Genomic DNA, 18,559 nt, shown 5'->3' with positions numbered 1-18,559 from the left:
GAAATACAACGAGTTATCTAAAAAGATACCCGGCATCGATATCTTCCAATTCTCACCTGCAGCTTTTAGGGAAAAACTCACCGAACACTTATAAGTGAGTAACATTTTTTAAAGTGAAACTGCGGTTTTTTTAAAATTATGCCAAAAACTAAAGAGTTTTTGGCATAATTTTAAAATTAATTTATCAAGGAGATGAAAATATTGACACAAATAAAAATTCATCAACAATCAACACACTTATGCTAAAACTTTCTAATACCCAGGCGCAAACATGGATTGAACACATGTGTCCTATCTCATTCTCTCGCCGGCTTCATCCTACACATTTTTGTATTTGCGTCTCATGGCTGTCGTTTTTTCCGTTGCATCCGGTTTGAAATCACAACGATTCTGAAGAAGTTTCACTTCAATAAGTAAACCTCTTACAATGCCTATACTTAAGTTTTTCATACTCGTACCTACTGGAGATTTTTAGTTTATATAAATAAATAATAAAATAAATATACTATGACCAATACACACATCGCCATCTAGCCCCAAAGTAAGCGTAGCTTGTGTTATGGGTAGTAAGATGAGTGATGAATATTTTTATGAATAATGTACATAAATACTTATAATATACAGATAAACACCCAGACACTGAAAAACATTCATGTTCATCACACAAACATTTTCCAGTTGTGGGACTCGAACCCACGACCTTGGACTCAGAAAGCAGGGTCGCTGCCCACTGCGCCACTCGGCCGTCAAATATCAAATTCAAATTCATTTATTTCAAGTAGGCCTACTTTATAAGCACTTTTGAAACGTCAAGTATGTATGTTTGTGTGACTCTACCACCGGTTCGGAAAGCAGATTCTACCGAGAAGAGCCGGCAAGAAACTCAGTAGTTGCTCTTTTCCAACATCAACATTTACAATCATTTTGCTATCTTGCGGGAGATGAGAGCGAGGCTGGCGGCTTCCAATATACCTTGTCATTGAGGAATTCATCAAATGTATAGTAACCTCGCTGTACTAGATGCGTTTTTACACATTTTTTAAATGTATGCATTGGTAGGTCAAGAATTTCCTTCATCATCTGCATACCCTGTGCATACCCTCTATGCACGCCATTGGCTAGCACACTTACGCCCATATGCCTATGTAGATTGCCCTTATTCGCGAATGTCTTCCCACAAAGTTTGCACTTGATATCGGGACGTGCGCGTCCGACGCCGTGCACGTAGCGGTGCGCACACAAAAGGCGGTTCGTTATGAAAGTCTTGCCGCAGTGCTCGCACGAGAACGGTCGCTCGTTTGTGTGCAGCCTTAGGTGCTCAACGTATTGCCATTGCGCCTGGAACAAGGAAACAGTTCGAATAGGTTAACAAAAAAAAAATTTTTTTTTTATAGTTTAGGAGGTAGGATTTTATTTTCGATTTTTTGAGGAATTTCGACATGACCATCTTAAAAAATTTCTAAAAAGAAGCAAAATATTTTTTTAGACTTTTTTTTTGCTACTGAATTCTCATGAGTTGTATTTTTATGTTTATATATTATAAAAATAAAAAATATAATTTTAATTATTTCTTTAAAACTATTTATTAATTCAATAAGAATTATCCGATCATTTGGTAAAATCAATGTAAACAAATATACCAAAGTTCAATTAATTGCCGACTTTATAAAATAACTGTGACACTTGCTTTAGTTGATATTAGATTACTCATTGGTTAAGTAAATAGGCTAGATTGTAATATTTAATAAAGCAACGGATGCTTTATGGTAGAGGAAAAAAAATGTCTTTGATCGATTTCGACCCTGTCCACCTTTTTATCGGCTTTGCACGCTCAGGTTGCCTTTAAAGATCGCTTTTAGTTATAAGGCCGCCTTCGCACCCTAGCTGAGAACTATTTCTGCTTTCAAATTAAAAAAAAAATATCAATACAAAAGTCACCCTTTTTAATATAACCTGAAGGTGGTCTGAAGAGGATCGCTTCAAGCAATAGGCTACCTTGCGAATAGTATTTGACGGCCGATTGGCGCAGTTTGCAGCGACCCTGCTTTCTGAGTCCAAGGTCGTGGGTTCGATTCCCACTACTGGAAAATGTTTGTGTGATGAGCATGAATGTTTTTCAGTGTCTGGGTTATATGTATATTCTAAGTATTTATGTATATTATTCCTAAACATATTCATCAGTCATCTTAGTACCCATAACACAAGCTACGCTTACTTTTGAGGCTAGATGGCGATGTGTGTATTGTCGTAGTATATTTATTTATTTAGTTAATTATTTTATTTAGTATTTATGTGTCTTTATGTGTCTGAATAATTGTGTTTATCTATATTTGTAGCGGTGACAGCTCAGTGTTTAGGACGCAGGCCTCACTCCCAGGGGCCAGAGTTCAAATCAGCACGCACCCCTAATTTTCCTAAGTTACGTGTGTTTTAAGCAATTAAAACATAACTTCCTTTAACGGTAAAGGATAACCACTCGAGGAAACCTGCATGCCTGAGAGTTCTCCATAATGTTCTCAGAGGCGTGTGATATCCACCAAACTGCACTGGGCCACCGTGGTGGAATGAAGCCCTAACCCTTCTCATCGTGGGAGGAGACCCGTGCCCAGTGGCGTGCCAGGCGGACTAGGGTAAGCTTAAAGAAGTAAAATGGCATAAAATGGCAAAATTCCCCTCAGTTTCCAGTTTTATGAAAATTTTAGGGTATGCAGTGCTTTTGTGCATGTATGAAGTGCCCGTGCCCTGTAGTGGGCCGGTAATGAGTTGATTATGGTGAATTATGTTGCCCGGGACTTCGTCCGCTTGTTTTTTGCCCAGCATAGTATCACTGTATCAGTGCAGTGATTGATCATAACATATATAACAAACATACAAACAAATAGGCACACTTTCGCATTCATACTAATAATAGTATAGATGTATCTTATTTTTTTAAATATGCCTCTTAGGCAATGAAATAAATAAATTTAAAAAAAAAACCTGTATACAGGCTGTGCCAAAAAAATATCTGTGGTCCAAAACAAAAAAAATCTCATGTTTTACTTTAAAGAACCGCCCGCACAGCTCGCACATGACCTTTTTCTTCATAGTCGGGTAGAAGGTTCTCGTCTTGTCTGGGTGTTCGCGCCTGAAGTGAGCGTGGTACTTCCTTAGGGTGGGCAGTTTTATACCACACTGAAAAAATATATCTCGTTATAACCTCATTATAAATAACCTATAACAGTCACTGCTGGACTAAAGGGTTCTCCCAACGGGAGGGTTCGCCAATAATCAGCACGCTGGGCAGGCGGGTTGGCTCTCCGTTATACATACTCCCTTAGTCGCCTCGTACGAGACCCGCGGGAAAAGGGTTGGTGACACCTGTATTTTGATATGCTATCACCAAGCTGCTGTTAATTCAGGTGACTTAAACAAGTAAAAAAAAATATTCCACTGAAGACATTATAGTTCTATGCCTTCAATCAAATAACTTATTTATAATAAATACAAACATTGAAGACATGGCTGTACAGTGGTATACCGTTGCCTTTTCCCTGAGTGGAATAATAAAAATCCGACATCCTGCGCGCGCATCGTAAAATAATAATATATATGTAGTAGGATGTATATTTCTGTCTCGTACAGCGACTCCTAGATATTAAGAGCGGAACTGATTTGCTCTCATACTGGCATAACCAATTTTTGTTTTAAATGTGCGAATCACTCATAGTATATATCACTAGCTGTTACCGCGACTTTGTCTGCGTTTGATTTTGTTTTTTGATGTGGCATTCAATTTAGTTGTAGTTCTAAAAAAATTAAAGTATTCAGTATGGCTAAGCCTTAAATAAGGAGTTTGCTGCTGTGATATGACAAATTAGAGAGAAAAATAATGCGCAAAGGCGGTCTTATCTCTTTAAACGATCTTCTCTAGACAACCATTGATGGACAAGGTCAATAGTGATAAAATAAATCACATACATTTTTTACTATACTAGATGTGCCCTGCGGCTTCGCTCGCGTAATTTTGTGAGGCAGCGTACTACATCACCTATAGTCATATATGAAATTGGGGATTTTTTCCCAAACATTATTTTATCTTAGGTAAGTTTTTTGTTTCAATGAAAAGTAAACTATGTTATTTCTAATAACTCCAAGAATATGTTTAAAAAGGTTTCATGAAGATCGGTCCAGTAGTTTTCGCGTGAAAAGCGTAACAAACTTAAATTCACGTTTATTATATTAGTAGGGATAGTAGGGATTACCGATTACCGACTAAGTGTTTAAACACAATATACCGAAAATACGCGACCGAAGTTCGTCGTGACTACGCCTGCAAGATATTTTATTACTGATGACACACTAAACCGAAATTAAGTCGCGTTATAGCGTACAGTCGAACTTTGGTCGGGCGTAAGTTTGGCACCGATTCGGCGGCAATGTTTTGTATAACAACACGTTATACGCGACCAAAGTTCGCTACGATTATCGACAAAGATCTGGGGGTAGGGAGGCTCGTAGAATTCCGCCGAATGCGTCGGAACGTAAAATCAGCCACGGAACTTCGGACGCGTATTTTCGGTATAGTGTGTTTAAACTCTAAGATTTTTTTTTTTAAGTTTTGACGTAAACAACAACAGGCCGAGAATTTTCTTGTATTTTTATATATAAAAAAAAACATACAAAAGTACATACATGCACTATATAACATTCGACATAAAAACTCGTTACCGGCCAACTCAAGGGCACGGGTCTCCTCCCATAATAAGAAGAGTTTAGGAACTAGTCAACCGAAATGGCCCAGTGCGGATTGGTGGACTCCACACACCTTTGAGAACATTATGTAGAACTCTCGGGCATGCAGGTTTCTCACGATGTTTTCCTTCACCGTTGCAGCAAGTGATATTTGAATAGCTTAAAACGCACATAACTCAGAAAAGTTAGAAGTGCGTGCTGGGATTCGAACTCGGCCCCCCGAAAGCGAAGCCGAAATCCTAACCACTAGGTTGTAGTTGATACATGCTATATCGCATTAGACAAATAAAATCATACCAATTATGAACATATCATTCGTCCGATGTGCGCAGTGGGCAGCGACCCTTTATCTGAGTTCAAGGCTGTGGGTTCGATTCCCACAACTGGAAAATGTTTGTGTGATGCATGTGAATGTTTTCCAGTGTGCGTGATTATGTGTATATTATAAGTATTTACGTGTATTATATTTTTAAATTATTCACCAGCTATCTTAGCACCCATAGCTCAAGCTACGCTCACTTTGGGGTTAGATGGCGATACGTATATTTTCATATTATTTTTATTTATAAAAAAAAAAATAAGAGTGTTTTAAAATGACGATATACAGTCAAACCTGGATAAGCGAGAGTTCAAGGGAGCACAATCTCATTCTCGCTTATAGAGGTTTCTCACTAACCCGAGTTTCTCGCTAATGCACGTACATGGGTAGCGTTTCTCTCTTATAGAGGTACGCAGCAATAACAAGACATATTCATGCACTATGTAATTTTATTTTATTTAGAACTTATTTACATTTTAAAAAATCCGTGAATTTCGTTTGGGTTTCTGTTTTTGTATTTTGAATGTTTTTCTCTAACTCATAAATTTTGTCGTCTTGCTCGACTGTCGCTTATAGAGGTATAGATAAGTAGCAGTCTCACTTACGGAGGTCCGTGAGGGAAAAACGACTCTGTCTTACAAAGTTTTCTGTTTCTCGCTAATAGAGGTTTTGGGAGCTTAAAATGACGGGTCCTGGCTATTTCTCTCACTTATAGAGTTTTCTCACTTATTCAGTTCTCACTAACCCAGGTTTGACTGTATTTAAAAAAATACCTCATAGAGGTAGAGACAATGCTTTTATTCTGTAAATGTTTTTTATTTTATTTTGAACATCCCCTTATATATAACATTAAACAGTTTTCCTACTTTTCTATGTTTTATTCTACACATAAAAATATAACAAATTTTAAAAAGAAAGTGGACTGTAACAATATTAATATTAGAAGTAAAAATAAACTTGTAGTGCAGTTTACTAGGCTGCATACAATTAGTAATTCATTTAAGGGTAATTGTATATCTATTTGTAACAAATTACCAGATGAAATACTTGAGATGTCTCTCAATAAGTTCAAAGTTTATATAAAACGTAAGCTTATAGAGAAATTCTATTATAATATTAAGGATTACATGTATGATAAAAAAGCTTGGGTAAGAATTGCTCAACGTTAACTATACTGTGAGATGGTAATAACAAAAAAAAACCTGGCTAAGTTTGTTGTGGGCTCTTCCTAGACCAGGGCGTGTTTGGAACCCTCCTAGCTTTAGTTTTAAGTTAACGAATGCAGTTATCACCGTCACTAACTTATATAAAACGTAAGCTTATAGAAAAATTCTATTATAATATTAAGGATTACATGTATGATAAAAAAGCTTGGGTAAGAATTGCTCAACATTAACTATACTGTGAGATGGTAATAACAAAAAAAAAACCTGGCTAAGTTTGCTGTGGGCTCTTCCTAGACCAGGGCGCGTTTGGAACTCTCCTAGCTTAAGTTTGAAGTTAACGAATGCAGTTATCACCGTCACTTACATTAGTGTAACATGTTAAATGTATGAACGCTTCATAAGTGTCTGTAATAAGGTCTTCACATGAATAAAACATTTTTGAATTTTTTAGATGCGTTTTGAAAATTCATAAAATTATTTAATGAAAAATAAAAATGGCTGCGCCCAAACGATTTGCCAAAGATTTATTTTAAATATTGTATTATTTATTTATTTATTTATTGTTATTAGGTACACAAAACAGGTAAAAAGTAAAAGTACATCAAAATAAATGTAACATTACGTATTGTGCTGAGTGAATTGCAATTGATATGTGTTTGTATGTTTGATTACCTGTTCACATGTGAGCGGTCTGGGAATCTCTGGTTTCTTATACTGACTGGGGCATTTGATGAATTCCTCCTCTTCGCTACATTTAGCTCTCAAATGCTGACTGATGCTGTGGAAAATAGAAATAACAATATATTTATATATATGTACTAGCTGTCCAGGCGAAATTCGTACCGCGGATCAATTTTTTTTTGATGAATGTTTTTTCAATACTTATCAATCCTATTCCGGTCTAAGAGGAACCCAAAAAATCAAATATCATAAAAAATGTTCCAGCAATTCTTGAGTTATAAATGTTGTAACTAACACAACTTTATTTTATATATATACTAGCTGTTGCCCGCGACTTCGTCTGCGTTTGATTTTGTTTTTAAAGTATTCAGTATCGCTAATGAGTATAGTTGTATATACATATAACATGTGACTGTCTGAATTATAGACAAATAATTTGCAATAAAATAAAATTGTGACTTTACTTAAAGATCTAAGCTATCCTGTCTCTTAAGTTGGACCAGACTGCTCACGGTGTACCAATTTAATTTGAAATCGGTTCAGTAGTTTAGGAGTCCATCGCGGACAAACATCGTGACAGGAGATTTATATATATTAAGATAGATATATGGCGCAAAAAAACGCCTATTTTTTTTTTAGTCGTGAAAAAATATCGGTATTGGATGTTTTATGAGCTGTCTCCAAAGGACAGCTCAAAAAATTTTTTAAAAACTCGCTCAGAATTTTTAAAAATTACAAAAACCATCAAGAATCGAATTAAAATTCCATACATTTTTTTCCTTTTATTTAATGAAACGATCGACAAAAATTCACCACGATCAAATATGACAAAAAAATATAATTTTCTTTAAATTTAATAATTTTACGATGGAAAAAAAATGGAGGAGCTAAACGTGCGTAGAGGGTACATTGCCGAAGCATTGTCATTGACTGCAATCACACCTGATAATAAGTGTTGATGCTGTTTAAGGGTTGATCTACATATAAGTGTAATATAACCAAGAAGATGTTGGAACCGGATCACTGCGACCATTCATTTTTGATACATAACTGTATATTATAAGTATTTATTCATAAAAATATTCATCAGTCACCTTAGTACCCATAACACAAGCTACGCTTACTTTGGGGCTAGATGGCGATGTGTGTATATTTATTTATTTATTATTTATAACCAAGAGGTTCATATTGAATTGAAATGTATTATAAAACAATTTTGAAAAGTATTGTATCCGACTACAGGGGTACATTTATTAGTAATAGAAAATAACTTGTCATCACACCTGATGGTAAAGTCAAAGTCAAAATCAAAGTCAAAAATATCTTTATTCAAGTATAAAGCCCATAGGTGGCACTTTTGATGCGAACATAAGAATTACACGGTAGTGAGATGATGGCGTTAACCACATTCGTAAACTTGAAACGAAAGCTACGAGGGTTTCAAACGCGTCCTGGTCTAAGAAGAAGCCCACAACAAACTTAGCCGGGTGTTTTTTTTTGTTATCACCATCTCACAATGTCATTTTAAATTATTAGACGAGCAACCTGGTTAGAGCAATAATTCACACCCAAGCTTTTTTATCGATTACGTAGTCCTTTATACTATAATAGGTGAGCGATGATGCAGCCTAAGGTTGAGCGCGCTTGCCTAGAAGATACCTATTCACTCTCTATTTGAAGGTACTCATATTGTAGGCACTGGTGAAGGGTCAGTGAAAATAACACAACTTTCTTCTTTTAATATTTTAATTATAATTTTTCCTTTTTCTTCTTAATATTACACACTTTTTGTATTCGTCTTTCCACCTTCCCATCCACTACCCGACTGACCCGTCATCAACCTCGATGTCTATTTTTGTCGGTCCAATCACCCCACCGCCACCGTGGGTTGTGATTGGTCGATGTTTTTCTGCATCGATGTCATTGGCTGGTTTCATTAAAATCAGCCAACTAACCATCTAATAATCTAATAAATATTCTTGACGTAGTTAAAATCAATAAAAGTAACAAGTTCTACATTCTTAAAGTAATAAAACATTTTTAAATAATAATAATTTATGTGGGATGACGGTGATTTAAAATCCGTATATTACCGAACCTAACACTGGGGAAAATGGGAGCTGAAAGGGCATTCCAGATCCTAGCGGTGCGGATCAGAAACGAAGATGCGAAGCGCTTCGTACGCGTCCGCGGTATAACGACAACGTAGCAATGGAGAAAATAGAAAATTGTGGTTACTTACAATTCGCTGTCGTGTTTGATGGACACGCCCAAATGCAATCTGTACGCGTCCTCCGAAGCGAATAGAACGTCGCAGGTGTCGCAGTGCGTCGCGTTGTCCCACTGTGGAGGGCAAAATACGAAATAAATTACACCTTTTAAGAGTAAATTTATCAACACACTTTCATGCCCTCTCCCAAAGGGACCGAGCGTAACGTCGGTATAAAAAGTATTCTATATTTCTCCTAACACTTCCAAGAATATGTGTACGAAGTTTCACGAGGATCGGTGAAATAGTTTTTGCGTGAAAGCGTAACAAACAAACTTACATTGACATTTATAATATTAGTAGGGAGTAGGGATGGGGATTATTTATTTAATATTAATATTGTTACAGTCAAAAACATACCCTGACAAGATCGCTATCGTGCCTGACTTGCTTGTGACGTTCCAAATCCTCGTCGCTGAGTAACTTCAGACCGCACACGCTGCACAAACTCTCCGGTGAATGCATTATAGCTATGTGATCCATTAGCACCGTGTATCGTCTGCGGAGAACGAAATGTATTTGTTAATTTATAATATATATTTAGCAATTACGATCTATTTTAACTAAAAAAAACAATTAATAAACAAAAACTAAAGAAAACGATTCATAATTATCAACTTAAGAAACACTTCATGAAATGATTATGCAAATGGACAGCAATTAACTATAACGTCAGTCTATCTCTGGTGCTGAAGACGAACTGAGCTCCGTTTTTTGCTTTTTCGGAAGGACACTTGCCGATAACCACCTAAGGGGTTGCTACGGCGTCACCGGGGGAGTGGGGCGAGCGCGAAAGCTCGCCATGAGAAGAGCCCCAGGGCTCGACGACATCGGGGGGAGTATGGGAGACGTCGACCCGAGGGTGCCTCCTGCGAGGACTCGGACCTCGGCTCGGTTCGACGTTAATCTGACTGTTGGTGGACTTTTGGACTAATCATTGTTTAGTCCGAACGCCCCCGTGACCGTGGTAAGGATCCACGTCCGGATGACGTCAGAAATCGGGGCCCTCGTCTTCGCCGGCGAAGACGCTGTGAATGTTGCGTGTGTGTGTGTTGTTGGGACACATTGTCGGTAGTTATTTTATTTTGTCGTCAGGTGAGCTCCGTTTGGCGTGCGCGCAGCCTTGTACCCCGCGCGTCCCTCACGCCCCAAGTCCGCTTGCCTCACGCCACGGCATCGTCCGAGTAGGCCACGCCCCCAAACATGACTAGTCAAGACTAATTCTCTGCTAATTATATAATATAATATAATAATAATAATTTTTATTATTTCCACAATTTTACTTGTTTACTTTATACTGTTATATATGTACTGTTTGTGTTCGTTTTATTTGTTCTATTTTACAATTTTTTTATTAAAAATTAACTCTTGGCTATAGTAATAACGCAACGGGCGACGCGGTTGTTTGCTCAGTCTTATACTGGAGCAGACTGAAAATCAGCGCTAAGCATTGTTTGCGGCCATTTGCCATATTGTTAATAATAAATTGATAAACAGTTAAAAATCTTGTATTAACAATAGTGTATGGCAATTAGGGATTATTATTATTATTAAATAAAACGACGTAAGTAGCTCCTGGCTGGAGACATACTCCTCCAAGCACGGCTAGCATGGGCAGGAGACAATTATCTCCCCCGGGAGAGGATTAATCTTCTCCCAGTCACTCGCTTCAGTTACTCGCTCAATTTACTGGTACAAGTTACTTGCTCCATTTACACGCTCAAGTTACTAGCGCCAGTTACTCACTTCGGTTACTCGCTCCAGTAACTCGCGCCAGTTACTCGCTCCAGTACTCGCTCAAGATACCCGCGCCAGTTACTCGCTCCAGTACTCGCTCCAGTTACTCGCTCAAGTTACTCGCTCCAAATACTCGCGCCTGTTACTCGCTCCAGTAATCGCTCAGGTTACTAGCGCTAGTTACTCGCTCTAGTTACTTGCTCAAGTTACTCGCTCCAGTTACTTGCTCCAGAACTCGCTTAAGTTACTCGCGCAAATACTAGCTTCAGTATTCGCTCAAGATACTCGTGCCAGTTACTCGCTCCAGTTACTGGCATAAGTTACTCGCTCTAGTTACTTGCTGGAGTACTACCTTAAGTTACTCGCGCCAGTACTCGCTCCAGTTACTCGCATCAGTAACTCGCGTCAATAACTCGCTCCAGTTACTGGCTCAAGTTACTTTTACTCACTCCAGTGACTCGCTCAAGTTACTGACTCCAGTAACTCACACCAGGTACTCGCTCCAGTACTCGCTCAAGTTACTAGCGCCAAGTACTCGTTCCGGTTACTCGCTCCAGTAACTCGCGCTCAATTTACTGGTACAAGTCTTGCTCCATTTACTCGCTCCAGTTACAAGCTCAAGTAACTTGCGCCAGTTACTCGCTAAATTTACTCACTCAAGTTACTAGCGCCAGTTACTCGCCCAGTTACTCGCTCCAGTACTAGCTCAAGTCACTCGCTCCAGTTACTCGCGCCAATACTCGCTCCAGTACTCGCTCAAGTTACTCGCTCCAGTTACTGGCAAAAATTACTCGCTTCAGTTACTTGCTCCAGTTCTCGCTTAAGTTACTCGCTCCAGTCTCTCGCTCCAGTACTCGCTCAAGTTACTGGCATAAGTTACTCGCTTCATTTACTTGCTCCAGTACTCGCTTAAGTAACTCGCGCCTGTACTCGCTACAGTACTCGCTCAAGTTACTCGCTCAAGTTACTCGCGCCAATACTCGCTCCAGTACTCGCTCAAGTTACTCGCTCCAGTTACTCGCATAAGTTACTCGCTCTAGTTACTTACTCCAGTACTCCCTTAAGTTCCTCGCGCCAGTACTCGCTCCAATTACTCGCGCCAGTAACTCGCGTCAATAACTCGCTCAAGTTACTGGCTCAAGTTACTTTTACTCGCTCCAGTGACTCGCTCAAGTTATTCACTGCAGTAACTCGCTCCAGTAACTCGCGCTCTCAATTTACTGCTACAAGTCTTGCTCCATTTACTCGCTCCAGTTACAAGCTAAAGTAACTTGCGCCAGTTACTCGCTAAATTTACTCACTCATGTTACTAGCGCCAGTTACTCGCTCCAGTACTCGCTCCAGTAACTCGCTCAAGTTACTCGCGCCAATACTCGCGAGTTACTTAAGTAAATAATGTATTTAATTAAATAATGTATTCAAGTAAATAAAGTACTTAAGTATATAATGTATTTAATTAAATAATGTATTTAAGTAAATAATGTACTTAAGTATATAATGTATTTAAGTAAATAATGTACTTAAGTAAATAATGTACTTATGTATATAATGTATTTATATATATATTATAGTTATATTTAAATATATATATATATATATATATTTTATTTATATTTATATAATTTTTAATCTTATTTATTGCACCACCTACCTCTTTTCTACGTTTTTTCCTTTTACGCCATTGGTTGCCTGGAAGAAATCGCTATGTAGCGATAAGGCCACCTAATTGTACTCTCTTGATTGTAATTATATCTTTGTAACTACTTTTTTGTTTCTTTGGTGTACAATAAAAGTGTATTCATTCATTCATTCATTCAATGTATTTAATTATATAATGTACTTAAGTAAATAAATTACTTCAGTATATAATGTACTTAAGTTAATAATGTACTTAAGTATATAATGCACTTCAGTAAATAATGTACTTAAGTATATAATGTACTTAAGTAAATAATGTGCTAAAATATATAATGTACTTCAGTATATAATGTATTTGAGTATATAATGTACTCAAGTATATAATGTATTCAAGTCTATAATGTACTAAAGTATATAATGAGCTTAAGTATATTATGTATTTAAGTATATAATGTACTTAAGTATATAATGTACTTAAGTATATAATGTATTCAAGTCTATAATGTACTCAAGTAAAGTAAATAATGTACTTAAGTATATAATGTACTTAAGTAAATAATGTACTTAAGTAAATAATGTACTTAAGTAAATAATGTACTTAAGTATATAATGTACTTAAGTATATAATGTACTTAAGTATATAATGTACTTAAGTATATAATGTACTAAAATATATAATGTACTTCAGTATTTAATGTTTTTAAGTAAATAATGTACTTAAGTAAATAATGTACTAAAATATATAATGTACTAAAATATATAATGTACTAAAGTATATTATGTATTTAAGTATATAATGTATTTAAGTATATAATGTATTTAAGTATATAATGTACTTAAGTAAATAATGTACTTAAGTAAATAATGTACTTAAGTATATAATGTACTTAAGTATATAATGTACTTAAGTATATAATGTACTTAAGTACTTAGTACATTATATACTTAAGTACATTATATACTTAAGTAAATAATGTACTTAAGTAACACATATGTACAATGTACATTATGTGTGTTAAGCACATTATATACTTTAGTACTTAAGTATATAATGTTTTTAAGTAAATAATGTACTAAAATATATAATGTACTAAAATATATAATGTATTTAAGTATATAATATACTTAAGTAAATAATGTACTTAAGTATATAATGTACTAAAATATATAATGTACTTCAGTATATAATGTTTTTAAGTAAATAATGTACTTAAGTAAATAATGTACTAAAATATATAATGTACTAAAATATATAATGTACTAAAATATATAATGTACTAAAGTAAATAATGTACTTAAGTATATAATGTACTTAAGTAAATAATGTACTTAAGTATATAATGTACTTAAGTATATAATGTACTTAAGTATATAATGTACTTAAGTAAATAATGTACTTAAGTATATAATGTACTTAAGTAAATAATGTACTTAAGTAAATAATGTTCTTAAGTAAATAATGTACTTAAGTAAATAATGTTCTTAAGTAAATAATGTACTTAAGTATATAATGTATTTAATTATATAATGTACTTAAGTAAATAATGTATTTAAGTATATAATGTGCTTAAGTATGTAATGTATTTAAGTTTTAGTATAAGTAAATAATATACTTAAGTATATAATGTACTTAAGTATATAATGTACTGAAGTAAACAATGTACTTCAGTATATAATGTATTTAAGTAAATAATTTACTTAAGTATATGTCGGCGCGAAGGTGTTCTACACCTCATTTACCGGCGTCAAAATAATTAAGATTTATTAATTAACTTCTTTTAAACTGTTTCAATCACAAACTAAGCTTTTACTGACAATCATGTGTTAAAATTCACAACATAATTTAGTAAACACGATTAGTCGGTGTCAACAAGTTTTTACAACAGATGATTGTACAAGCATGCTTTGGTATAAGTACCGGTGGCCGATATCTCGCAGTGGATTATTACTCGAGACGTCAGATCGTTCGGACGTCTGAAAGTATTCGTAATAAAAACAGAAAACAACAAGTTGTGGTTTTAATCGTGACGGACGGAAATATTGAAGTTGACGTTGAAGTGACGTCAGTATCGCTGACGTCACTCTTTCTAAAAACAACTCTGAAGCTCTTGAGCCGTCATATATAATGTATTTAAGTATATAATGTACTTAAGAATACAATGTACTTAAGTATATAATGTACTTAAGTATATAATGTACTCAAGTATATAATGTACTCAAGTAAATAATGTACCTTAGTATATAATGTATTTATACATTTACTTAACTATATAATGTATTTAAGTTAATAATGTACTTAAGTATATACTTAAATACATTATTTACTTAAGTACATTATATAATACATTATTTACTTAAATACATTATATACTTAAATACATTATATATTTTAGTACATTATTTACTTAAGTACATTATTTACTTAAAAACATTATATACTTAAATACATTATATACTGAAGTACATTATATACTTAAGTACATTATATACTTAAGTACATTATATACTTAAGTACATTATTTACTTAAGTACATTATTTACTTAAGTACATTATATACTAAGGTACATTATATACTTAAGTACATTATATACTTAAGTATATAATGTACTTAAGTACATAATTTACTTAAGTACAGAATTTACTTAAAAACATTATATACTTAAATACATTATTCACTTAAGTACATTATATACTTAAGTACATTATATACTTAAGTACATTATATACTTAAGTACATTATATACTTAAGTACATTATTTACTTAAGTACATTATTTACTTAAGTACATTATATACTTAAGTACATTATATATGACGGCTCAAGAGCCTCAGAGTTGTTTTTAGAAAGAGTGACGTCAGCGATACTGACGTCACTTCAACGTCAAATTCAATATTTCCATCCATCACGATTAAAACCACAACTTGTTGTTTTCTGTTTTTATTACGAATACTTTCAGACGTCCGAACGGTCCGACGTCTCGAGTAATAATCCACTGCGAGATATCGGCCACCGGTACTTATACCAAAGCATGCTTGTACAATCATCTGTTGTAAAAACTTGTTGACACCGACTAATCGTGTTTACTAAATTATGTTGTGAATTTTAACACATGATTGTCAGTAAAAGCTTAGTTTGTGATTGAAACAGTTTAAAAGAAGTTAATTAATAAATCTTAATTATTTTGACGCCGGTAAATGAGGTGTAGAACACCTTCGCGCCGACATATACTTAAGTAAATTATTTACTTAAATACATTATATACTGAAGTACATTATTTACTTCAGTATTTACTTATACTAAAACTTAAATACATTACATACTTAAGCACATTATATACTTAAATACATTATTTACTTAAGTACATTATATAATTAAATACATTATTTACTTAAGAACATTATTTACTTAAGTACATTATATACTTAAGTACATTATATACTTAAGTACATTATATACTTAAGTGCGTTATTTACTTAAGTGCGTTATTTACTTAAGTACATTATATACTTAAGTACATTATATACTTAAGTACATTATATACTTAAGTACATTATATACTTAAGTACATTATATACTTAAGTACATTATATACTTAAGTACATTATATACTTAAGTACATTATATACTTAAGTACATTATATACTTAAGTACATTATATACTTAAGTACATTATATACTTAAGTACATTATTTACTTAAGTACATTATATACTTAAGTACATTATTTACTTAAGTACATTATTTACTTAAGTACATTATATACTTAAGTACATTATATACTTAAGTACATTATATACTTAAGTACATTATATACTTAAGTACATTATATACTTAAGTACATTATATACTTAAGTACATTATATACTTAAGTACATTATATTCTTAAGTACATTATTTTATTTATTTATACACTTTATTTGTAAACTACAAATAGTAAAAAAAAAAACAATGCACACAACAAAAATAAACTTAAAAAGTAGGATACAAAGGGCGGCCTTATCGCTTAGTAGCGATCTCTTCCAGGCAACCTTAGGATTAGGAAAACCAAGGGAAACCGATTGGTGGGGTGTATTATTATTATATACATACTTACGAACAATTACACACTAATACTTATCAAGATTACACACATAAAATATTAATAATAATAAATATAAAAAAATAATAAACTAATATATACTAAAACATACTTAAATATGAGTAAGAGTTAATCACTGTCGTCTTTATTGTTCAAGATAATGGGCTTTAACAGCATTTTTGAATATGTCTAGTGACCTTGACTGTCGTATGCTTATTGGGAGTGCATTCCACAGTTCAGTAGCTTGAACAATGAATGAATGCTTATAAAACTTAGTTTTATGAAACGGCATGCTCAAAGTCAGCGTACGACAAGAACGTATATCTGACTGCACTCCAAGAAAATTAAATTTCTCCTTTAGGTAAGAGGGAGTTTTAGGGTTAAATAACACACAGTACAGAAGCGACAGAACATGCAGATCCCGGCGACGACGAATAGGGAGCCACTTAAGCTTTAGTCTAAATTCAGATACATGATCATATTTGCGTAAGCCAAATATGAACCGAATAGCGAGATTTTGAAGACGCTCAAGTTTGTTCAGTTGGTCCTCGGTCAGGTTAAGATAGCTTGCGTCCGCATAATCAAGAATAGAGAGAATAAGAGAATGTGCCAACATAACTTTGGTCGGAATTGGAAGAACAGAACGCAGGCGACGCAATGACCTAATAGTCGCAAACATCCTCCTACTCAATACGTTGACATGCACAGACCATGATAGTTGTTTATCAAGATGTAAGCCTAGATCTTTAACAGTATCACAGTAGGGAATAGTGACACCGTTGTATACAACAGGAGGGAGATTCTGCCAATCAACTCTAACACCCAATCCCGGGCTGCCAATAATGATAGCCTGAGATTTTACAGGGTTAACCTTAAGTCCATACTGCCTGCTCCACTCAGAAATGTTAGATAAATCACTATTAACTGCAGAAACAGTAGGACCAAGATTTCCAAGGGTAGAGTGACGATATATTTGAATATCATCTGCATACATGTGATAGAGAGAAGAAATACGATGAGTAATTGAGTTAATGAAAATAGCAAAGAGTAGAGGAGACAACACGCCACCCTGAGGTACCCCAGCCGCAACATCACACCAGGACGATGAGGACTCTTCAATCCGAATGCGCTGTTGACGACCATTGAGGTAACTCCGAAACCATTCTAACACCGATGGAGATATGTTAATCGAGCGCAGGAGACTCAACAGGATGTCATAATCTACTGTATTAAAAGCATTACTAAAGTCAAGTAAAGTCAGTACTGTGAGTTCCTTGTTATCCATCGCCCTTCGAATATCATCGGTAACTTTTACTAGTGCTGTAACCGTACTATGACCAGGGCGAAAGCCAGACTGCAGAGGACTAAGAATACAGTTTTTATTAAGGAAAAGACTAAGTTGCTGGTATACTAGTTTCTCAAGGACTTTTGAAATAAACGGCAAAATTGAAATCGGACGAAAATCGGAGAAAGATGCAGGGTTGGCCTTTTTAGGAAGAGGGATAATTTGAGCCGTTTTCCAGGCTTCGGGAAATTTGCTAGTCATGATAGAATGATTTAGAATATGAGTTAAGACAGGGGAAACAACATCAAGAATAGGAATGATCATATTACGGCTAATGCAGTCAGTACCAACAGCATTCGAGGTGATGGACAGTATGCTCTTCTTAACATCACATTCAGTGAAAGTCTTGAAGGTAAAGGGCAAAAAGTCTGGAGTTGCGTACGAAGAGAGAATACTAAGGGTACGATCTTTATCGATGCTATCCATTGTATCGGAAGTAGAGAAATGTTTATTGAGGAGCTCGATATCAATGTTGACGGAAGTCTTATGGGATGATTTACCAACTCCAAGTGACTCAAGAAATTTCCACGTAAAGAAATTTACATTGTATTCTTAAGTACATTGTATTCTTAAGTACATTGTATTCTTAAGT

The 18,559-nt window shown here is 34.7% G+C and overlaps 1 protein-coding gene across 3 annotated transcripts in view; it reads right to left on the bottom strand.

Moving 5' to 3' along the window:
* The window catches only part of LOC120635660, a 41,459-nt gene that overhangs the window by 3,206 nt on the left and 19,694 nt on the right, over positions 1-18,559 (bottom strand). For 2 of the 3 annotated variants that reach the window (XM_039906737.1, XM_039906739.1), the window contains exons 12-16: positions 9,530-9,668; positions 9,143-9,243; positions 6,892-6,997; positions 3,043-3,174; positions 1,132-1,338 (exon numbers count right to left, since the gene is read on the bottom strand). In XM_039906737.1, coding sequence (XP_039762671.1) covers positions 1,132-1,338; positions 3,043-3,174; positions 6,892-6,997; positions 9,143-9,243; positions 9,530-9,668 — 685 coding nt within the window. The remainder of the gene's footprint in view (positions 1-1,131; positions 1,339-3,042; positions 3,175-6,891; positions 6,998-9,142; positions 9,244-9,529; positions 9,669-18,559) is intronic. The other variant, XM_039906740.1, reaches the window with a different exon arrangement.

The sequence above is a fragment of the Pararge aegeria genome, chromosome 27 (assembly GCF_905163445.1).
Source record: "Pararge aegeria chromosome 27, ilParAegt1.1, whole genome shotgun sequence".
Classification (NCBI taxonomy): Eukaryota; Metazoa; Arthropoda; class Insecta; order Lepidoptera; family Nymphalidae; genus Pararge; species Pararge aegeria.
Note: the sequence above shows the minus strand (reverse complement) of the source record. Positions and strands in the feature narration are given on the sequence as shown.